The 25,075-nt window shown below is 37.0% G+C and overlaps 1 protein-coding gene across 1 annotated transcript; it reads right to left on the bottom strand.

Annotated features, from left to right (window-relative positions):
* Positions 1–797: 797 nt before the first annotated feature.
* Positions 798–9,839, bottom strand: LOC141359627 (uncharacterized). Its single transcript, XM_073862366.1, has 3 exons — positions 9,695–9,839; positions 1,343–1,675; positions 798–1,126 (listed from the first exon to the last, which is right to left on the bottom strand). Exons 1-3 carry the CDS (start codon positions 9,837–9,839, stop codon positions 798–800), a joined length of 807 nt encoding a protein of 268 aa, XP_073718467.1.
* Between the last annotated feature and the right edge of the window lie 15,236 nt (positions 9,840–25,075).

The following is a 25,075-nucleotide window of genomic DNA, read 5'->3' on the forward strand; positions in this document are numbered from 1 at the left end:
CCCTTATGCCTCGTTTGGGATTGTTTATAGTCCTTTGAAACTCCGTTAAAAAAAACTGTTAAGTGTTGAATTAAGTATTAATTGTTGGTGTCTATTAAAGTCCATTAAAATGAGAAAAATCCTGCAATGTTTTCCTCAAAAAAAATAATTTCTTCTCGACTGAACAAAGAAAGACATTTTGGATGACATGGTGGTGAGTAAATTATCTGGATTTTTCTTTTAAGAAAATGGACTAATCCTTTAATGGTACTTTTTTCACAGATTAAAGATTGCCAAACGGTTTTTGTGATGGTTGAGGTTATGGAATAAGATATAGGGGAATATAATATGCAGTTTGTATAAGTATAAAATGCATTGCCCCATAAACCACATATCCCAACGTGTGTGTGATAAAAATAAATCTGATATAGTTCAGGTAATGATATGAACAATAAAAATAAATCTCACCAGTTTATGTTTTTTCTGCACAAGCCATCTCCAGTTTATCGGTCTGTAAAAACACATTAGAAACAAAACTCTCATCTTGATCTGTTAAAGTATTGTTTAGTATTATAGTTATATTAGTACTAGTTAACATTTACCCTTATGTGTGTTTGTGTGTTTACTGTAGATCCAGAACATCAGAACTGAAGCGACTGACATCATAAATCCAGGAACAACAGCAGCAACAACACGAAAGATCACAATGACATCATCTGTACTGAGACCTGTGGTAAATAATAAAGAGTTAATACTGTAACTGAATCTGATCTTAGATCAGTGAATATCATTACTGTGACTGAATCTGTCTGATCTTATCAGTTCATTAAATAAGCACTAATAATCATACCTGTTGTACCTGAACACGGCTGACAGAGATGAGTGATGTCGAGATGTTGAGTTTGGTTTGTGATGGTATTGTTGAGTACACATCTGTATGTGTTTGTATCCTGATATTCAACCTCCAGAGATAGAGAGAGTCTGATGTTGAGATCAGACACACTGATGATGGACAATAAACTGTTTCCTTTGTACCATGAAAGACTCACATCTCTCACATTCAACACTGAACACAATAATGAACAATTTGATGATGATAATGAACAATGTGAAGAGACTCTGCTGATAACAGGAACGGGTAGACGAGCTGGAAAACATTTGAAAGTATAAACAGAAATAAAAATCAAAGCAAATATTATCAATAGTCAAGAGGTCTGATTTATTGACCATGTGTAGTGACTTCAGTTATAATGGATTCATAAATAAAATGACTTAAACTTTAAGAATAAGTCGGAATAAAACAATTTATCTTTTGCTAAGATAAATATGACAGTAAATATCTTAACAGTAAATCTGTACTCACCATAGACAGTAACATTAAATCTGTAAGATTTTGGCTTCTGTTTGCCTTTGATGGTTATTTGATAAAGTCCAGTGTGTTGAGTTGTGATGTTTGTGATGGTGAGATCTCCAGTCTGATTATTCACCTGCAGTTTGTCTCTGAATATCCCATCAAGAACATCAGCAGATTTTAAGATTGTATTGGCCGCTTTATTGACCTCAGCTATTCGAATCCCTTGAGGTCCAAATCTCCACACTATCACATCAAGACTCAGTATTTCAGTATGATGAGTGTGTAAAGTAAGAGAATCTCCCTCCATCACTGACACTGACTTCACTTCATCACCAAACACACCTCCAACACACAAACAGTTTCACACACATTAAACATATTTAGTGAGTTTAAGTTGGTCTAATATAACACTATTACAGCATCTATGACTATATTAATGTGGTTTATAATTATGTTAATTAACTCACCTGTCAGACAGCAGAAACACAAAGAGAGATAAACAAACATGAGAAACATTTTCTTCATCAGATGTTGTGTTGTGTTGTTGTCTGCAGTGAATGAGATGAAGACGACTATGTGAGCTCTCTCTTACCCTTTATGTGCATCATACTTCCAGTTTAACACCTCTGTGGGGTTTTTCTTTCTGATGTTTCCGATGAACTTGTGTGACATCATCACATGTTGGTAAATGGACTGCATTTATATAGAGCTTTTAACAGATCTATGGCCATCCAAAGCGCTTTACAAGTTGCCTCACATTCACCCATTCACTCACACATTCATACACCGACGGCGGTGTCAGCCATGCAAGGCGCTATCCAGCTTGTCGGGAGCAGCTGGGGTTAGGTGTCAAGGACTTGCTCAAGGACACCTCAACACTTTGTGGAGCCGGGGATTTAACCACCAACCTTCCGGTTTGTAGACAACCTATGAACCAATGAGCCACTGCCGCTCGGTGTGTTGTGTTTATAACAAACCTCACAGACTTATGTATGGGCTCTATTATACGTGCGTGTGTGTGTTTGAAGAGCACAAAATTACATTACAGAATGTAGAGTCATTTTTATTCTATATTTTTGTGTACTACTGGATTCACTGTTTAGAGTTACATGAAATGCAGTGTGTTGAGGACATCTGCTGGTTATACTGCTGTGTAAATGCAACAAGAACAGCATTTAAATTTAGTGACAAGTAAACAATTGCAAAATTTTAAATAAAATATGCAGTATTAGTTAAAGGCGGGGTGCACAATCTCTAAAAGACAATGTTGACATGACCCCAATGTCACCCCTACCCCAATAGAATTTGGACCTTCTTTTGATAGACCCACCCCACACATATGCAACCCAGGCAACGAATGAGTGAAAGCAATATGCATTACTACGGTAATCCAGGTCGAATTTGTTTTGAAAGTACTGCATGTTTTAAGATGTGAATGGTTTTGCTCCGTTTTACATGGAAGGTGACGTTAAATGCCCGAAACAAGAGTAAGAGGGGGCAGTTGGAATTTTGCCACAGACAAACGGCTGCAGGAGACATAGATCGAATACACATGCTGCAGGCTCAAAGACTTGCATAGCACAAGTAAATGTCCTAGCTTGGCTCAATTTTTTCAACAGTATTTGCTGTAAACGAGAAGACAAGAAGTGTGATTGACGAACTGCAAGCAGAGAGATGTTTTCTGAATGCCACGACTTTAGTATATTTTAAGGTGACCAGATTTTTTTAATGAAAACCGGGGACATTTCCTAGTTAAATGGTGAAAAATCATTAAAATCTCATTTGTTGTTATCTATGAATTAAAAAATGGGGACAAAATGTTTTTTTTTCAAGTTTTCTTTTTTTATTGTTGTGTGTTCACTGCAAAAAAATACTTTCATACAGCATGATGGGATGCTGGTGCTAATGCTGGTTTAGCTGGTGCTAATGCTGGTTTTGTGCTGGTTTAGCGGGTGCTAATGCTGGTGCTGATGCTGGTTTAGCTGGTGTTCACTAGCAAACCAGCACCAAAACACAACATATGCTGGTCTTGCTGATATGCTGTTTTTTTCTGCAGGGATCAGCAGTAAACTGTTCTGGAGTTCACATGAACCAGACCCCAGACCACCCTTTTTAAGCGGACTCGAGTATGTTTCGCGGGTGCGCACCCAAGTTCGGAAGACAGCGTTCACATCATCCAAATGTACCGAACTCTGACGTCAATCGAGCCCGGGTGCGCACCAAAAGTGCTAATGTGAAAACCCCAAGTCTGACCTTAATTTCCATAGTCACGTGAAAGCGATTAGCAAATCAATGCGTCCCCCGAAACCTTCTTAGCTCTACGTCGCTCTTAAGTTGTACGTTAAGCTGTACCTTATCGTTAATACGTGTTTCCCGAAACATTCTTAGTTACGCATACCTTCTGTAAGTTAAAGGAATAGTCTACTCATTTTCAATATTAAAATATGTTATTACCTTAACTAAGAACTGTTGAATCATCCCTCTATCATCTGTGTGTGTGCACGTAAGCGCTGGAGCGCGCTGCGACGCTACGATAGCATTTAGCTTAGCCCCATTCATTCAATGGCACCACCCAGAGACAAAGCCAGAAGTGACCAAACACATCAACGTTTTTCCTATTTTAGACGAGTAGTTATACGAGCAAGTTTGGTGGTACAAAATAAAACGTAGCGCTTTTCTAAGCGGATTTAAAAGAGGAACTATATTTTATGGCGCAACAGCACCTTTGTGAGTACTTCGACTCGGCGCAGTAACACCCTCCCTCTCCCATTATGAGAGTGAGAAGGGGAGCGAACTTTTCAGGCGAGTCGAAGTGCTCCCAGGGGTGCTATTACGCCATGGGATGTGGTTCCTCTTTTGAGTCCGCTTGGAAAGGCGCTGCGTTTTGTTTTGTACCACCAAACTTGCGCGTATAACTACTCGTCTAAAATAGGAAAAACGTTGATGTGTTTGGTCACTTCTAACTTTATCTCTGATTGGTACCATTGAATGAATGGGGCTAAGCTAAATGCGATCGAAGCGTTGCAGCGCGCTCCAGCGCTTACGTGCACACACACAGATGATAGAGGGATGTATCAACATTGTGCACTCACTGGCTAATACTATTATTTTTAAAACCTGCAAAGCCTTTTACAGCACTTACATTTTTGTAATGTCACGTGTCAGCTCTTATACTTTTCTACTTAATCATTACATGGAGTTATAGTCAAGGTTGCACAAAGATTTGTGATCCTATGTAGTGGGCCGGTCTGGGCCAAAATGCCAGGGCCAATTTTTTGTCCCAGTCCAGCCCTGCACGTAAGCGCTGGAGCGCGCTGCGACACTTCGATACCCTGATAGCACACATACATCTCGAAGACGTCTATTTGATGTCTACGTTTACATCTGCAAGACGTATTATTTAGATTGTTTGCTCATCTGCAATACGTCTCTGAGACGTTTCCTAACCCACTGAGCAATGCGTCTTAAAAAGACGTCATTTCGACGTCCCATGAGGAGCCAGAATGAAAGTTTTTATGACGTCTTTTTATGACCTGTTCTGAACATCCAATATTGATGTCAAGGGGACCTCCACGCAAAGTAAAACTATTTAAAATGTGGCCATTTTAGACATTATATTTGTATATATAATCTTTATATATGAATAAATGTTAAAAAAATATTGTTTATAGATAAGTCCCAAATATACCAGTTCCACCTTAAATATCTGCTTCTGCAATCTTGCTCTCTCTCTCTCTCTCTCTTTCTTACTCTCTCTCTCTCTCTCTCTCTCTCTCTCTCTCTCTCTCTCTTTTGCTCTCTCTCTCTTTCTTACTCTCTCTCTCTCTCTCTCTCTCTCTCTATCGTTCAATAATTGAAGTGAAGTGACGTGAACTTCACTCTTCCTCCCACGCTTGCTCTCGCTGGATAATTGTTACATGTACATTCTCTAAAACAATGTCATCACCATTACAAAAAGTTGTTTTAACAAAGCATTGTTTTGAAGTAGGACCATACTGACTAAACAAACCAAATTTACTTACTCGATTCTGAGAATTTACAAGATTCTGATGTTTAATTGAACATGTTTTGTCGCCCTCGTGGTGATCGGTGTTTCCTTTAGTTGGGTAGTTTGACTCTTTGTTTTTATATTGTAGTGTGTGCTTGATGATGGTGTTTTTTAAAACACATTATTATTGCACCAAGTGTTTGTTATCAATGGAACTTACTTGTGGCTTCACATTAATTACATTGATGGTCAGAAGTGGTGATATAATATAACTGAACTAAAAGCACAAATAAAACATTATAAATTTTGTTTAAAATTAAACTTCTATCTCAGTTTTGTTTGGAGCTGCAGTGCATGCTGCTGCCTACAATAACGGAAAATGAAACCTCATGGCTGTAATCAAAAATCTAAGGTCCAGAGTTTTTTGACACATGTGCAGACATCAAGAATCAGCTCATGAATCACAACGATGGTGAGTTTTCTAAGTGTTGCAATGCATTGCACCAGCGTATTATAAAAACTCATGAGTCCAGAGAGTGTCACCACTGTTGTGATTCATGGGCTGATTCTTGATGTCTGCATGTGTGGCAATAATATCTGGTCTTTTAATTTTATATAAGTGCTTCCCAGTGGTGGTATGAACCTAAATTATAAGTTGGATGTGACACCTCAAAACAACTGAGAAATGGAGACAGTACTACATGGTTTACAAAATGAATTTACAGACTTTACATATGTGGTATTACTATTGGTTAACTTTCAGTGAAGTTGTAAGATCCACGTGAGTTTTGATTACAACAAATTTTCTTTGCAACAAATAACATGCTTTAGCAAACACTCTTAAAAATACCACACATTCACGTGAAAAGTCAAAGAGTCAAACTACCCAACTAATGGAATCACTGATCGTCATTATGGTGACAAAACATTTTCAATAAGCATATACATCTCTGTTAATTAAAGAGAGAGAGAGAGAGAGAGAGAGAGAGAGAGAGGGTGAGAGAGAGAAAGAGAGAGAGAGAGAGAGAGAGAGAGAGAGAGAGAGAGAGAGAGAGAGAGAGAGAGAGAGAGAGAGAGAGAGAGAGAGAGAGAGAGAGAGAAAGAGTGAGAGAGAGAGCATTTAAGGTGGATCTTTATTTATGAGCAGTGCTATGTTTTCGAACACTCATTCATATATAAAGATTACATTATTTTAACAGCTTAACAAAATATTCTACAAAAATACACGTGATGTTTATGTTTTTTGACTCAGAACTCATAGACCACATTTGTATAAATTTTTTTAGTTTTGATTTCCCGAACCCCTTTTGGACATCTTCCTGACGTCCAAGAGGGGTCATAATCAGACGTCCAGATACTGTACCAGATCTGCACGTTGTATAGACATAGAGATAAGGGCCTGGACCAACCGACCTACATGATCTGCACGTCGAGCGGACGTCTCATGTTTGGTGGGAAAAGATGTCATATAGACATATTGAAGACGTCTGCAAGACGTTTTTGATTTAGAATGTATGTAAAGCAGCTCTTTCTAAGACCTTTATAAGATGTTTTTACACACCAGATGTATTCTAGATCTCCAGATCTTTACCAGACATCTTGCAGACGTACCTGTGCTATCTGGGTAGCATTTAGCTTAGCCCCATTCATTCAATGGTACCATTTAGAGATAAAGTTAGAAGTGACCAAACACATCAACGTTTTTCCTATTTAAGACGAGTAGTTATACGAGCAAGTTTGGTGGTACAAAATAAAACGTAGCGCTTTTCTAAGCGGATTTAAAAGAGGAACTATATTTTATGGCGTAATAGAACTTTTGGGAGTACTTCGACTCGCCTGAAAAGTCCGCTCCCCTTCTCACTCTCATAATATTATGGGAGATGGAGGGTGTTACTGCGCCGAGTCGAAGTACTCCTTAAAGTCACATTTATACTGACGGGTCAAAAAACCCTGAGTTAGGGATCACTGGTGCAGCCTTTTATGTCCCAGAGTTAAAGTATGGAAATAAAGGGAGATTAACTAATGGAACGTCAGTGTACACGGCGGAGTTAGTGGCTATACAAATGGCTCTTCAATGGATTGAGGAAACAAGGACGGTATCTGTTAAGGAGGTGTTAATATGCTCATCAATGGCATCTCTCTTAAGTCTTCAAACTTTTAAATCATGTAGAAATTATATATTAACAGAAGTTTTTATTAGTTTATATAGATTAAAGAATGTGGGAATGTTGGTGAGATTTGTTTGGGTTCCAGCCCATGTTGGGATTCAGGGAAATGGTGGTTGATCAAATGGCTAAAGAAGCACTTCAATTGAATAATATCGACTGCGTTTACATGCAGCCAATAACCCGTTCAAATCCGTTCATCTAATTCAGTACCTACTATACAGTATGCGGTTTCGGACGCAGCCTTGGTCTTTTGAGTAGAGGAACTTCTTGTATGCACCAAAAAACCCGCAGGGAGTAGAGGTATTCAGTCAGTTAATAATAAAGCCACCGGCGTTATTGCAACATCCTTATCCACGGAGCGGACGCTGTATACAAAGAAAAAACCTAAGGTTTTTATTTTAAGTGGTTTTAATGCTGGTAAGCAATCAATTATATTATGCCCCAGATAGCAAGCATATGTGGGCCACATGTGGATTTCAGCTGTCACATTTGGTCGAGATATGGCATGGCTGAACATATATGGGCCAAATGGTAACCATATCTGTTTTGCCATAGCTTCAGAAATGGCGGGAATGTTCTTTTGGTTCACATGTCATTTTGAGGTATATGGCCCACATAACAAAAAATACATGAGGACCACATCTGTTTTAGATATGGCACACCGTAGAAAACGACGAGTTCTGGTTGACATTTGGGTTGCACTCAGAGGAGTAAAATCCATGTGCCAGGAGCAAAAGTCCTCCCCAGTACCCCGCTCCAACCACCTGGACCCGCCACCCCCACGAAAATCAACCATAGTTCTACTACAGTTAAGACCAAAAAACCATGGTTACTGTAGTAAAACCATGGTTACCACAAAATAACCATGGTTTTGACAACCATGGTTTTCAAAAACGATAGTTAAACCATATCATAGTAATCAATTGACCAAAAAACCATGGTTACTACACTTTTACCACAATAAAACCATGGTTAATTTTCGTAGGGGTAATTAGCACAGTTTTTCAGCAGGAGGTGACCTCCTGACTCGTTGGTGTTTTAAGCCCTCAACAAAGCCTTCAAGGCAGAGCTGCCTGGAAGGCACTCCCCGTCCCCCCGAGCGTTTCAGCCAATCACAGCACTGGTGCTAGATATTGAGCCTTTCACCAGCTTCTGGCAGTAGGAGCTCACCGTTGGTCAGGTGAGTAGCGCAGATATGGTAAGATAGGAATGTTACTGTGTTTGAATTCAGCTCGAAATGACTCGAGCGTTTAAGGGACATGTTTCTGCATTTTCACATGTCCGTGGCACAAGTCTTATGTGGCAGTTTCACGTAATGGTTGCTAACTTCTTTTTCCTATTTTTGTGATTGGTGTTAGAACAACTTTCTGTTACATAAAATGACATCCTCACCTTAACCCCAACTTCTGGGTTATTCTGTTAAATAAACATAAACCAATGCTTAAAATGACATCCGCATTTATGCCAAACACAACTTTATCCTCGCATGAAAACATTTTAAAAAATCAGACGAAAGCCACAAATCTAAGCCCCAAGCAACAATGGTAAGAAAATAGGAAAAACAATTGTGCAACCGATACATGAAACTGGCACGGAAAAAAAATTGTGCAACGGACACGTGAAAACGCGGCAACACGTCCCCCAAACGCCCGAAACATTTCAAGCTGAATTCAAATTCTTCTTCTTCTTCTTCTTCTTATGTTTTATGGCGGGTAGCATCCAACGTTAAGGTGCAATACCGCCTGGAGTGTGAACTAGAGTATCTACCCAAACTTAAAAAAAAAAAAAAAAAAAAAACGATATATATATATATTTAATACAAATGACTAACAATAATAATTATAATATTAATACAACATCAGATAATTAATTTCCTTTAATGAGATAATTTAAATTCTGTTTATTAAGCCAGTTTCCTTCAAAAACATAATTAAAGAATGATAACCTCCTGATTGTCCAAGTATTTGCTCAACAGTTAATGTGCCCTGTGGTGTCCCTCTCAATATTTCTGTTTCTGTATTATACTTTCGGCAATGACATAACACATGCTCCACTGATTCCTACTCTAGACAATATTCACACAGACCAGTAGGATGTTTTCCAATGAGTTGTAATGTCTTATTTAATCTTGTATGACCCAGCCTTAACCTTGATATGAATTCAAATTCAGTCACATTCCTATATTACCATATCTGCGCTACTCACCTGACCAACGGCGAGCCCAAACCGCCAGAAGCTGGTGGAAGGCCCGACATCCAGCACCAGCGCCGCGACCGGCCGAAAAGCCCAGGGGACGGGGAGCGCCCTCCAGGCAGCGCTGCCCCGAAGGCCCCGCCGAGGGCCCAAACATCAACGAGTCAGGAGGCCACCCCCCGCCGAAAAACCGCGCCAATTAGCAAATCCAGGTGATTGGAACAAAACACTGGAGAGGACCCCCACTCCTGGCACATGGACCCCACACCTCTGGTTTAGATTTGGTTCTGATGTGAATAAAAAGAAGTGGGCCAGATATGGGCCGGGGAACACTTTCTTAAGTGGGCCACAGGCCAGCTGTTTATTTGGGCCAGGTCTTTGCCAAAGGAAATTTGCTGACTGGGGCCGCTTTGTATTTGTGTTGATCAGTTAAATTAAAGTAATTTTAATCTTAGAAACTGCATCAAGATGCAGACGACTCTACAGTTATTCTGTCATCTTTAACTTTTTCACACATTCACTGTATTTAACGAAATATGAAAAGCATAGTATTACATTTTGAATTCAAATGCACACAAAAAACAAGTTACTCTCATAACTATTGACAATCGATTTGGCCTTTATTATACACACTGTAAAAAATTTTTTGTGAAATTTACGGTAAATCACTGGCAATTAAGTTGCCAGCTAATACCCGTAGAATTAAAGTAATCTCCCGTAATACGAAATTACAATACATTACCGTAAAATAAAAACGGTACCTTGCTGTAGTTGTGTTGTGGTTTGTTGACGTTATTTTACAGCTTTTAACTGAATAAATACGGTATAATACTGTTTATTTTTATAGTATGCTAATTTTATAATGCCCTGGAAAACAACTCATTTCATTTAGAAAACCAATTGCCTGATCCATTCAAGTTTAAATATATATATATATATATATATTCACATGGTGTTAGTACTGAAAAATTTAATTCATTTAAGTCCACAGAAAACAAATATAACTTTAAACTTAAAATGCAAACATTTAATGTGCAGTAGTGTTATAATCACTTTCACACAAATCTCACATAGTTCATCACGAACAAACTACACAATAACTGCTTTGAAATAAAACAACAGGCAGCATAACATCAATGATCTATTGCCCATCCTTGACCTAAACAACCACACTACTCTTCAGCACAATGGTAACCCAAAAACTGAGTCAAATCCTAACAAAACAAATCCCACTAAAAACATTACCTGTTTAACCCATTTAACCCTTTAAACCCCACAGCAAAATCTTTGGTGTCAAAGAACACTGCTTAATGTGTCCACACTACAAAGAGTAAAAGAAACAGACCCAATGTTGAAGTTAATGAGATAATGAAGTGATGATTGAGTTAATGATGAACAGCTGCTATTAACAAACACAATCACTGAATGAAAGATGAACAAGAACCGAATTAAAGAGAAAACAAGCAGAAACTCAAGTTACAGACTTACAGTAGATGAGACTCAGACTTACTCAGATTTTCTAAGATCTCACAAGAAGAGCATCAAACTCTACAAACAGCATTACCATCTTCACTTATTACAAACCAGTTAGATTTTATTTTATATGTACATTAGCTCTTACTGAGAAGTAAATCATTAAGGGGTGTTTTCCTGGACAGGGATAATCTTAAACCAGGAATAGGCCTTAGTTTAATTAGTAAATATAACTAGTTTTAACAAACATGCAAACATTACAAAACAAAACAAAGGGCACTGATGTATTTTAGGATATGTCAGTCTAAGTTGTTTTGAGTTTGGACAGCTCTAGTCTAGGACTCTCCCTGTCTGCGAAACCGACCCAGTTGATTTTTTGTTGAAAATAATAGTTACCATTCTCGTGATCAGCGGTTGCTTTAGTAGGACTCTTGATCCTTGGCCTTTGGCGTTACATTTATCCTGCTATTTCAATGTGATTTTAAAGACAAGCAAAAAAAGTATAAAGAAGTTATAATCACTGACTAATAACCATTATGGTGTTAGTTTCATAAGTTAAATGGAATTTACTGACTTTATACAGAAACTCATAAGTGATTAGATGGGTGGCAACCCCTTATAGTAGTCTAATAATGTAACAGAAACTCAGTGTTAAAGTATACAATCTTAAATAGGTTGCGAATAAATGAAAAAAAAAAACATATGCAAACTACACACACAGACATCAAGAATCAGACTATGAATCTCAATCATGGTGACCATCAAATGAAAAGCTTCATGCTGCAATGCATGCTGGGTATCAGCATAGTAAAAAACTCATTCATGACTCCCAGCATGCATTGCAGCATGAATAAATTATGCAGATGAACTGTTTTCCCATTTTCTTTTGTCACCCTAGTTGAGAATCATAGGCTTATTCTTGATGTCTGTGTGTGTCAGTTGAGGGGAAGATTCAAGTTTGCAAAAGTCCATATGTATGCATCTCTATCAATATATCAAATTACTGTAATAGCCTACTAGTATTTGTTGATTAATTATTCTGATTCAAACATGTAAATATTTAGACATGAACACCCCTAAATACTACTAACTGTCACAATGCAGTATAACAAGGCTGGTGAGACAAACTACTGATCAATAATCAGACACCCAACCTCACAAGAGTCTATCATCTCTTGGTTTTCTTTGCCATAACAAACATGCATCATAAAGACACAGTTACAGCAACCAGACTGAAAAACAAGTCAAGAGCCCAACTAATGAAAACAGTGATCACCATAATGGTGACTTTAAAGAAAATGCTTGTAAAGTCTAGTGAACACATGTTTGTTCTCAGTAAGAACTTTTGTAAATGTATAACAGAAATAAAGTCAAAGTGGTTTATAAGTGAAGATGGTGGTAATGGTGTTTGTGGAAATGTTTAATTCTCCTCTGGTGATATATGGAGAGATTTAATGTGTTCTGTTATTTTCAGTTGATGTTCATCTAAGTCTTTGTGTCTGTAAGTATTTCTGCTCACGTCTTATCTTTTTATTTATCTTTTCTTTAGTGATTCTGTTTATTAGCAGCAGGTGTCCATCATTAATGCTTCAGTATCTGAACTTATTGACTTGATTTCAGGTGGATCATTAGGAAACTAATGTAGGGAATAGTGAATGAGGGTGTGATTTGGGACGCAGTCTTTAACGGTGGACAGTGTACAAATCCTGACAAATCAGGAAATAACGGGACAATGTTGTGGAATCTCCATGGTCTTATTGTAAATTTACAATTGTGGACTGTAAACTGTATGATATCCCACAATGCATAGCATATTACGTTGTTTAACCGTGAAGTTACATATACAGTAATTTACCGTAAGATTTTACCGTAAAATTACAGCAATTTTTTACAGTGCATGTATGCTTTGAAAAACAAGAATAGCTATATTTAACGTGAAAAACGCGGTTGTTGCAATTGGTTTCCTGCTCGCTCTAAAAGTGTGGCACATCTCTCTCGCCATGCTACCTGACATTTAGATATGAAAGTTTATCATCAACAGTACCTGCGTGAAAGATTATAAACATTGGTGATCATCTGCCGACTCGACTGTTTCTGCACGTTCTCAGTCCGCTTAATTAACGGCTTTTCGTTCTATCCGCGTGAGGTAAACATTTTTGTTCTGTACTTTTTTACTTGCATGTATTTCTACATTTTCGGCCAAGTAACACTCAGGATATAATGTAAGTTATTATAGATATCACAAGCTTGTTCTGAAAGGATGACAATTATAAAAATTATCCATCCAGCTTACTTTAGCCAAAATAATGATTTATTCGTTTTCATACTTTATAGATGTTAATTTATCTACTAATATATTATTGAAAATGCCATAAATAAATATTCATTGCCTTCTGTAAGCTATTGCATTCGTTTTGTACATTTATAGGGGCATAAATACTGTCTAATTTAAATTTAAAAAATTTTAAAAAACGGTTGTGTTCTCTATTTACCGATGCTCTGTAAATTTGCACTTAAAAACCTTCTTGTTAGAAAATTGTTCTTCAATTAATTTTTTTTCAAAAATATATTAGCTGAAGGCTAGTATAGCTTGTTAATCTTTTTCTCAAAAAAGGAAAGACGTGTAACTTTAACTAGGAACGTTTCTTTTGTCTGAACGTTAGAGTAATGTTACATTTTACCATTTTTAAACGTTATGACAATGTCATGTTTTAATGTTCAAACAATGTTTAAAACAACAGCTGTTTATTATATTGACTTGTTTAATTGTTATATAAATGATAGAGAAACATTGCATTTTATTATTTTATAAAACATTATTTCTGTATGCAGTAAATATATTGCTGTAGAAAACTCAATTCACTTACTAGGTTTAGATGTTGATGTTTGTTTTATTTTAAGTCACCCTTATTGTGATTCGTGTTTGTTTTAGTTGGTCTCTCTTGACACTTGACTTTTTGCTAGCTAGTTTTTTCCTGGTTGTTTTAACTTTGTGTTAATGCACCACATTTGTTATGAATATGCCAAGTTAATAGTGTTATTCTGTGGTTGTTGGTACATAATGGGAAAGATCATCACCTAATTCATTAACTAATCAAAACTTTATTTTCTGTCAAAAATGTAAATGAGATCCAGCACTTTCACAGCATTTTGTCATTAAGGAGTTTTAGAAACTTTGGACAAAAAATATCTGCTGTTAGTGATGGTCGTTTTCGAAGCACTGCTTCATGAGGCTTCGAAACATTTACGAATCCTTTGTTTCGAATCAGTGGTTCGGAGCTTGTTTAAAACTGGCCCAAGTCACGTGATTTTAGCAAACGAGGCTTCATTACGTCATAACTGTTTCGAAACGTTTCGAAAATCCGATGGTTCACCACTAGGGGGAGTTGATCACATGACCGGTGTCTAATATGTTTCGGTGAACTCGGGTCAGTTTTATTATAAAAGTTCATAAAACATTTATCCTTCTGACTAATAACGCTGCCATTTTGTCTATTTATTGTTTATAGACAGATTTAATGACAAAAATGTGCATAATTAAAAGGGTAGTTAGTTTTAATGATTTGTTTGCCCTAAATAAAACTAAAAACACATAATACACTTTTAACTATGTCTTAATTAAGTTAAATAATTTTTTTAACATATTTAAATAAAAATCTTTTTATTATTTTGTAAAAAAAAAGTGTAAAATGTTTGGCCATATCTGCTTTACACTATTTTGACCAGCAGGGGTAGCCAGCGTGTGTGGTGTTTCGAACTGCTTCGAAAAACTGAATCAATTTACGAAGCAATTGGTTCAATTGATTCGAAGCTTCGAAAAGCTTCGTTTCTCCCATCACTATCTGCTGTATAACTGGGATGCACAAACATCAAGAATCAGACTATGAATCTCAATCATGGTGACAATCAGGGCTGGACTGGTAATCTGGCATACCGGGCAAATGCCCGGTGGGTCGACGTCCTTGGGGGCCGATGAATATAATATGATATATATATTTTTTTAAAGGGGTCATATGATGAAAATGTTAGCATTGCCACTTTGTAGGTTTGAGCAAAAATGTGTCGTTTTGGGTGTGTTTTTTAAAATGCAAATGAGCGAATGAAGTGCAAACACTGATCACAATGATGGTGGTTTATTGTAATTGAAACTCTATTGTGCTGTCAAGTCCAAAAATGTGTCGTTTTGGGTGTGTTTTTTAAAATGCAAATGAGCGGATAAAGTGCAAACACTGATCACAATGATGGTGGTTTGTTGTAATTCAAACTCAATTTTGCTGTCAAGTCCTTCTTTTCTCTCTCTTTCTCTCTGCACTAAACGGCAGTGCAGTGGTTGGAGAGTTCAGATTAAGGAGGCGGTATTATTCTAATAAGATATCCTTATGACATCATAATGAAAGCCAAATTTCAATGACCTATTTTTGCTCACACCTTCAAAGTGGCAATGCTAACATTTTCATCATATGACCCCTTTAATTGGCCAACGACCGGCCTCATAAAGCATGGATAGCGGCCCATTGGTTCATTTTCCATACTGACACTGGGCTGGCCCAATCATCTCTTAACAAGCTCCACCCCTCCCCTTCTGTTTCTTGTGTCAGATGGAAACAGAGAGCGATGATCTGACACACACAAGAAACAGAGCGCGAGTATCATACAGACGTATCATACATCTCGCACTATTCTGACCAGCCCATAACACTCGTTCATCGCTCAACGCAGCCCGTTGCTTTCTTTCTTTGTTTTAATGTAATTCATTAATGGCGCTAAAAGGCGCGGTGGCAATGTACTGCATTTTCCAAAAAAGTTAGCGTTAGATGTTTTTTTTTCCAGACAGACCGGCCCAAGAGACCTAATCAGCAGCCCATTGGTTCTTTTTGATTTGACATTTGGCTAGCCCAATAACAACTTTTAGGGCATTTTATGAAGCATGCAGCATTGTTGTTAGATATCCTCTTAATAAAACACAGTCAAAAACACAAGTGATAGATCAATGGCTGTTTGCAACATGACAGTGATTACACTGCTATAAAATACAGTGTGGGCAGAATTATTACATCAAACTTTTGATCACAGTTTTTATCAACATATTTTACTAATTCCAAACCAAATAAATTTTAATAACTACCATTAATTTTGTAAATAAAGCATTTATAAGTAATACATTATTGTTAATGATGGCTGACTGGTGAAAAAAGCACCTTATATTCAAGTGTGCAGAATTATTAGGCACATTTTCTTTTACATTTAAAATGGGCCAAAAATGTTTAACACACACTGGACATTCATTATTTGATGTCCATAAGAAAGATGCCATGCATGCAAAATTGAGATATGACCATTATACAAGAAATCCTGATTCGGGCAGCAAGGGCATAAAATAGGATGAAAGGAAAATATATATACAAAATTAATGTTGGTTATTAAAATTACGTTGGTTTGGAATTGGCAAAAGGTGTTCAGAAAAAAAGTGATCAAAATTTTCTGCACACACTGTAATGGGGCTTGTGGCTTGTCATTGTAACATTTATCTTGTCTCAGTGTTATCATAAGGTGCACAATATTGTGCACTCACTGGCTAATACTATTATTTTTAAAACCTGCAAAGCCTTTTACAGCGCTTACATTTTTGTAATGTCACGTGTCAGCTCTTATACTTTTCTACTTAATCATTACATGGAGTTATAGTCAAGGTTGCACAAAGATTTGTGATCCTATGTAGTGGGCCGGTCTGGGCCAAAATGCCAGGGCCAATTTTTTGTCCCAGTCCAGCCCTGGTGACAATTAAATGAAAAACTTCATGCTGCAATGCATGCTGGGTATTAACAAATTACAAACCTCATTCAGGACTCCCAGCATGCACTGCAGCATGGATAAATAAGGATTTTTTTTAACAATTTTAATTGTCACCATGGTTGAGATTCGTGGTCTGGTTCTTGGTGTCTGGGCATCCCAGCTATACAGCGGATGTTTTTGTCCAAAGTTTCTAAAACTCCTTAATGACAAACCGCTGCGAAAGAGTTGGATCCAATACACACCATTGGCAGAAAATAAACTTTGATTAGTAAATGAACTAGGTGATGATCTTTACCATTATGTACAAACAACTACAGAAATACACTAATAACTTTGCATGTTCATAACAAATGTGGTGCATCAACACAAAGTTAACACAACCAGGAAAAACCAGCAGGCAAAAAGTCAAGTGTCAAGAGCCAACCAAAACAAACACGAATCACAACAAGGGTGACTCAAAATGAAACATCAACATCCAAACCCAGCAAGCGAATTGAGTTTTCTACAGCAATATATTTACTGCATACAGAAATAATGTTTTATAAAATAATAAAATGCAATGTTTCTCTATCATTTACATAACAATTAAACAACTCAATATAATAAACAGTTGTTGTTTTAAACATTGTGTGAATATTAAAACATGACATTGTCATAACGTTTAAAATGGTAAAATGTAACATTACTCTAACGTTCAGACAACAGAAATGTTCCTAGAACTTAAAAAAAAACTAGCCGCTTTTAACGTTGGCAGAATGTTTTTGGGAACATTCGGGAACTTTCAGGGAACGTTCTTAGAACTTTTTATTTCTAGCTGGGCAGCTTGTTCTGGATTTAAACAATACTTTTATTTTAGTAAATGAAGGCGTTAAAACCGCATTTACCTTTTTATCACAGTTTACATCAGGATATTGCCAATTCCATGTATACAGGGGTAACTCTCTCTGCTCACGCATGTAAACGGGTTATTCCGAATGTTTCAGAAACCCGAAACCCGACCTTAACCTGACCATAACCCGAATATTTACAGCATGTAAACGTATATGTAACAGTAAGTTTGAGTAGGGTTGAAGGGAAATCGATTATTAAACAAGCATGTAAAGATATGTGGCAGATATCTTGGGATTCATGTATGAAGGGAAGACATTTTTATAACATACAAAGTAAATTAAAGCAAAGCAATATAAATCATAATATAAGTAGGAGGGAATATATAATATTTACGAGATTATAAATGGGACATACTAGGCTCAATGCAAATAAGTACATGATAGGCTAATAAGGGCTTTAATGAGGTTTTTAAAAAACATCGCGGTAATTAATAGAATTTAATCAAAGTCATGCAGACTATCCTTGTCACACTCCAGTACAGTAGGTGGCGGTATGCACCTTTTCAGTTTCCGCCAGTAAACCCACAAAAAAAGAAGAAGTAGTAGTGACAGTGTGACACGACCTTTCTTTTACTGTCTATGGACACGACACGCTGTTTCACCATGAAGACGATCTATTTACTCTTCATTATCTCTTTATTAATCAATGGTAAGTTCATTTATCAGCATTTCTGCAACACGGCACATACCATTTCAATACAGTTTTTAATAAATTCTCGGTGAACGACCTGCATGCTCTTGCTTTCTGAAGCTTGCCTTCACAGCTCCCTCACTCGTCTCTGAGCAGGGGCTGTTTACACTTGGTATTAAGATGTGTTTTCGTCGATCGGATCACAAGTGGACGAGAGAGACACATGACGTTTACACCTGGTATTTAAATCCATCTCTTTTGTCCACTTTCGACCGCTTCTGTCCTGAATACTGTGAGGGGGTGGTCTGTGAGACGGTGGGCGAGTCTCTCTGCTGTCATTCAAACCCGAGCGGGAGTAATTATGAGTTTATATGGACGCAAACTAATATTATGTCGGAGTGCACTGCTTGTTTAGCAAGTAAACATGCTGCACAGTGTTTTGTACATGAGTATGTAAGAGCTTTCTTTGAATTTTCAGCGCAATTGATGAAATATGATTGCGCAACTTTCACACGCTTTCAAAACGAAACTACGGAGATCAGCCGCTTAGTTTTATCAATGAAAGGCTAAAAATAGCGCTGTTCACCGAATGTTCACGCCAGAAGTCAAAAAAGACGTAAAACTTCTGTTTAATACCTCAGATTAGATAAATGGGCGGAGAGAAGGCGGTCGCGTGTGGCTGTTCAAACGCATTCAACCACATGTGCGTTCCGCAGCTCCAAAGCGATCCGATCGAAAGTGGTTTCGACCACCTCTGGATGTGGTTGAAAGTGGTCGAAAGTGGACGAGCTCAAAACGTTTGGAACACCGTTTACACCTGGCATTAACGTCGTCCACTTGTGATCCGATCGACGAAAACACATGTTAATGCCAAGTGTAAACAGCCTCTGACTGTGCATGCCAAAAAAAACATGTTTTGCTGAAGCTGAAGTTTGTGTTTTAGTTCTTTGATAGAACGTTCCATTGCAACACCAGCGCCCAGCAGCAAACCAATGGGCCGGGTCATCGATAGGTCCAGGTTTTTTATCAGACATGGGTTGCAACCCTAATACATACATACCGACATAAACTCATCCACACATAATATTTTGGCTCCATACATATACACACATATACATCTGAATTGCTCGAAATGGATTAAGTAAAAAAAAAACACAGCCAAAAAAAAACACTGTCCAAAAGTGGTAATTATACTGTAGGATAACAGAATGCATAATCCCAGCTAACAGAAAAAAGTTCTAAGAACGTTCCCTGAAAGTTCTTTACGTTCCCAAAAACGTTCTGCCAACGTTAAAAGTGTCCAGTTTTCTTGACGTTCTAAGAACGTTTTTGTGTCGTCTCAACGTTAGAGGAATGTTACATTTTACCATTTTTAAACGTTATGACAATGTCATGCTTCAATGCTCACACAATGTCCAAAACAACAACTGTTTATTATATTGACTTATATGATCGTTATGTAAATGATAGAGAAACATTGCATTTTATTATATTTATTTTTTATATTTATATTATTTTATTATATTTATTATATATTATATATTTATTATATATTATATATCTATTATATATAAGTTTAGATGTTGATGTTTTGTTTCCTTTTAAGTCACCATTATTGTGATTAGTGTTCGTTTTAGTTGGGCTCTTGAGCCTTGTCTTTTGCTTGCTAGTTTTTTCCCTGGTTGTATTAACTTTTTGTCAATACACCACATTTGTTCTGGTTGTATTAACTTTTTGTTAATACACCACACTTGTTATGAACATGTTAAGTTAGTAGTGTAATTCTGTGGTGTGGTGGTTGGTACATAATGGTAAAAAATCATCCCTAATTAATTTACTAATCAAAAGTTTATTTTCTGTCAATAATGTAAATGAGATCCAGTGCTTTCACAGCAGTTTGTCATTAAGGAGTTTTAGAAACTTTGGACAAAAAACATCCGCCGTATAACTGGGATGCACAAACATCAAGAATCAGACCACGAATCTCAACCATGGTGACAACCAAATGAAAAACTTCATGCTGCAATGCATGCTGGGTATTAACAAATTACAAATCTCATTCAGTGCACCCAGCATGCACTGCAGCATGGATACATAATAATTTTTTTTACAATTTGGTTTGTCGCAATGGTTGGGATTCGTGGTCTGGTTCTTGATGTTTGTGCATCACAATTATTAAGCAGATATTTTTTGTCCAAAGTTTCTTAAACTCCTTAATGACAAACTGCTGTGAAAGTGCTGGATCTCATTTACATTATTGACAGAAAATAAACTTTAATTAATTAGGGATGATTTTTTTCCTTTATGTACCAACCACCACACCACAGAATTACACTACTAACTTAACATGTTCATAACAAATGTGGTGTATTAACAAAAAGTTAACACAACCAGGGAAAAAACTAGCAAGCAAAAGACAAGGCTCAAGAGCCCAACTAAAACGAACACTAATCACAATAATGGTGACTTAAAATGAAACAAAACATCAACATCTAAACTTATATATAATAGATATATAATATATAATAAATATATAATATATAATAAATATAATAAAATAATATAAATATTAAAAAATAAATATAATAAAATGCAATGTTTCTCTATCATTTACATAACAATTAAACAAGTCAATATAATAAACAGTTGTTGTTTTAAACATTGTGTGAACATTAAAACATGACATTGTCATAACGTTTAAAAATGGTAAAATGTAACATTCCTCTAACGTTGAGACAACACAAAAACGTTCTTAGAACGTCAAGAAAACTGGACACTTTTAACGTTGGCAGAACGTTTTTGGGAACGTAAAGAACTTTCAGGGAACGTTCTTAGAACTTTTTTCTGTTAGCTGGGATGTTCTATAAGATTATAATGTTTGTAGCGGGGTCCAGGGGATTAATATGTACAAAATATATTTCATACCTATTGGAGTTGTTAACTAATAATAGTAGTAAATGTGTAAAGTAGCATAAAATAGATTACATAATAAAGCAAGAAAAAAACTACCTGAAATGTGTATTTATGTAATGATTTGATTCCACAACTGATAACAACAACAACACAACACATACATACATACATACAAGACAATACAGCGTTTCGTGTAGGTGTAGCAAGTGAACAAAATTTTAATTTGAGAAACTTACTATTGCGATTCTGATTTGGCTGTGAGATTCGCTGAGAATGAATTGGCTGTGAGAATTTTCACTCCAAAATGTCGGCCGCGCTAGTGAAGTGCCACCTAGTGACTGTTGCCAAAAACGAATGAGAGTTTCCCTTCTTGTGCTTCTATACTCTTTGATACTGATCATGTTTTGTTTCAAAACCCCTCCTAATATTATACTATTTAAAAACCGTGAGTGCCTCTTGATATATGAGACACATTGGCTTTTCTTTGTACTCACAGAATAAATAATCTCTTTCCCATCTTGGTTGGAATTGCCAATATTCACTGTCCACTTTTCTTTTTTTAAGACATTGTCCTAGTCACATGGCCCACCTCAGATAGCATTTACGTTTGCTGAGTCCCAATTTGCCTATTTATACTACGACCTAAAAGTATGTACTGTTTTTGTGAGGAAAATGTACATACTTTTGAGTGTGTAGCAAAAGAGTATGCACGTTCTGGGACATACTTCGATGATGTCATGTGAACGAAAACGTGGTTGCCTAGTTACGCACACCACGACTGTAAACAATATTTCATTCATTCTTATAACTTATGTCAAATATAATTTTATTTACCACTCCCATCTTTTTTCTCATCGTTTTTTTTTCACAATACATTTTACAATGTGTTTTACCAAGTTGAGGAGTGAAGCAGGGCGTCGTCGTAGAACCAAACGCAGGTCGTTTGTGAGGCAGCTGGTTCTGACGTTTATGTGCAATGTGTGTAACGAAAGCTACTTATTTTAGTCAAAATATTTAAAGCTTATAGTATAACTATTGTTTAACGTATTTTATGCTTATTTTAAACTTATGTAAAAAAATACCGCAATGAAAATAAGCCATGCTTTTACTATAGTAAAATAGTAGTAACCATATTTCTTTGGTTGGACTAATAAAGTTAACATTTGTACAGCCACAGTATTACTACAAATAAGTCAGTGTGGTTAAACTATGGTTAGTGTAGTATAAGGTCTTTATTTTTATAAGGGTTTATAGTAAGGTATAAATCTAAGACAGAAACATAAAAAGAAATGCATAAAAAAAAGACACTTGCATGACACTGTACTAGAGCCATGGTACTTTATTTGCACAACATCAACAGAATATTATGAGAAAATGAAATATAACTTTAATTAGGGTTAAACATTTGAATTCTTACACTTAAAAACTGAGGGCGCATCTTCGCTGCTGCATCCAGCTGCCATGTTTACATCACCACAAAGCTCCTCCCTCCCGCACGCAATGGGTTGTGGGCAATATTGGCCGTTAGAGTGTGGATCGATCTGCACTTCGAAATCTAACCGGAAATAGTAGACCATCCGGGTATCTTTGGCATACTCATTTCAACATACTACGATTTGTAGGGCTGGGACGATTCACTAATCTGGCGATTCAATACTATACCGATTATTTTGTGCCGATTCAATACATATCCCGATTCTGTAGCTATTGCGATTCATTGTTTAAATTGCAGACCTGCCAACCTTTACGGAATTTGCGTAACAGATACGCATTTAGACACTAAACTACGCTGCTACGATTTGTCACTTCAAAATACACGAAAAGCCTTTGATGGCTTTGATTTAAACTGTATGTGCATTTGCGCACTAGGCAACTCGTCTGCTAGTGTCTATGAGTCTACCGCATTGGGCAGCAACCTGTTGGGAAAAGACGACGTCGACCAATCATAGCGCTAGTTTTAAACTCTTCAAAGCGGAGAGCGGGGAGCCGTCGCGACTTGCAACGAATAACGAAAATAACAAACGTTTTTCATCTCGGTCCATCTTCATACTGTGACTTGTTTTTCAAGGGATGATGGTTCTAAACACCGTTTTAAAGGTAAATAGGCAGGGTATGGGAATTGTGAATTACATCCATTTTAATAAGCCTGCCAACCAGAGGTGTCTAGACCCCTTTTACTGTTGCACGTGCCCTAGTGTAAATCTGTTGTACCCACCTATGTTGTGCCTCAAGTTTAAGTTTTTAGTTTATTTGCCAGTATAATAATTGTTAATCGCGGCAAAAACTGAGCTGTATGAACCGTAATTCACGCTTGTAAACGCGTTGCAGTCCCACAAGACAAATTGGAGCGAGCACGCAGAAATCGATGCCCACAAGCGGAGCGTCTGTGTTTACTTTTTGTAGCACTCAGCCGCCGCTCGCTCACTCAGAAGAGCATGTGAGGCACGCAAGAAAACATGACAAAACAAAAGTACGTATCTAAATAATATCAATCTTATTCTTACTCGATTGTTACTGGCTCCTGTCAATGTACATCCAATTTTTTTGTGCAGAGCAGGGAAATAGAAGCAGAAAGTATAGATGATGAAGGAGGTAAAACAAACTATATGCTCAGCCAGTCAAAACCAAGTATAGAGGTTTGCCTTATTGCTGAGAAAAACAATGTTTGTGTACTGTTCTGCATTGTCAGATATGAAATTACTGTTTAGTTCACTAGATCTACTTTAGGACACTACATAAACAGTTGGCATCACTGCTAAAAAAAAACAGTATACCAGCAAGACCAGCATATGCTGTGTTTTTTGCCTGTTTGCTGGTGACCATCAGCATAGACCAGCTTAATTCTCATGATGGTTTGGTGCTGGTTTAGCTGCTGGTCATCAGCATACCAGCACCACCAAGACCAGTATATGTTGTGTTTTGGTGCTGTATGCTGGTGACCACTAGGGCTGTCAAAATTGGTCAAAAATGACATTCGAATATTCTCCCTAAAAACCCACGAATATTCAAACTATTCGAATATCTGGTTGCCCATTTTTTCGACATTTAACAACGTTTAACGATGCATTACGTCAATAACAGGACAAATGAATATAAAGAGACATAACTACTTCTATAGGCATGGCCGTAGCTACCATTGAGGACACAGAGGTCATGTCCTAGTCTATTTAAGTTTAAACATATTTTACAACGTATATTACATACACAAAACAAGTAAATCAAGACTAAGACATCAAAGTGATATGGTACCTCGGTTACATTGCTTGACAAAACTCCCTGAAGCCTGCTCCATCCACGACACTGATCGGTCTCATGTCCTTACAAATGAACGAAATTAATTTCTCCATTATGACCTCTTGTCGTGTTGCAGACAAATATCTTGTGGCGGGCGATGCAAAGTAAGTGTTAAGACGTGACTGTTCAGCTGGAGTTCCACATTGTGGTATCGTACACACTGCAAACTTTCAGGAGTGACAACCGCATTTAAAGGTGAAAATGTAATGATTAACACGGAAATAACCATAGCAACGGTCTGCCGTCTCACGTGCTTATCACTCACAGCTTTGATAAAAATAATTTAACAGCATTATGTTTTGCAATAAACCTCCGTTGTGTCGTTGTGTATTGTACGCATTTGTGAGGCTGCGCGCGCTCTTGCAATGTTGCCAGGTCCTCGTCTTTTTTGTACTCGCA

Source organism: Misgurnus anguillicaudatus, chromosome 23 (assembly GCF_027580225.2).
Source record: "Misgurnus anguillicaudatus chromosome 23, ASM2758022v2, whole genome shotgun sequence".
Lineage (NCBI taxonomy): Eukaryota > Metazoa > Chordata > Actinopteri > Cypriniformes > Cobitidae > Misgurnus > Misgurnus anguillicaudatus.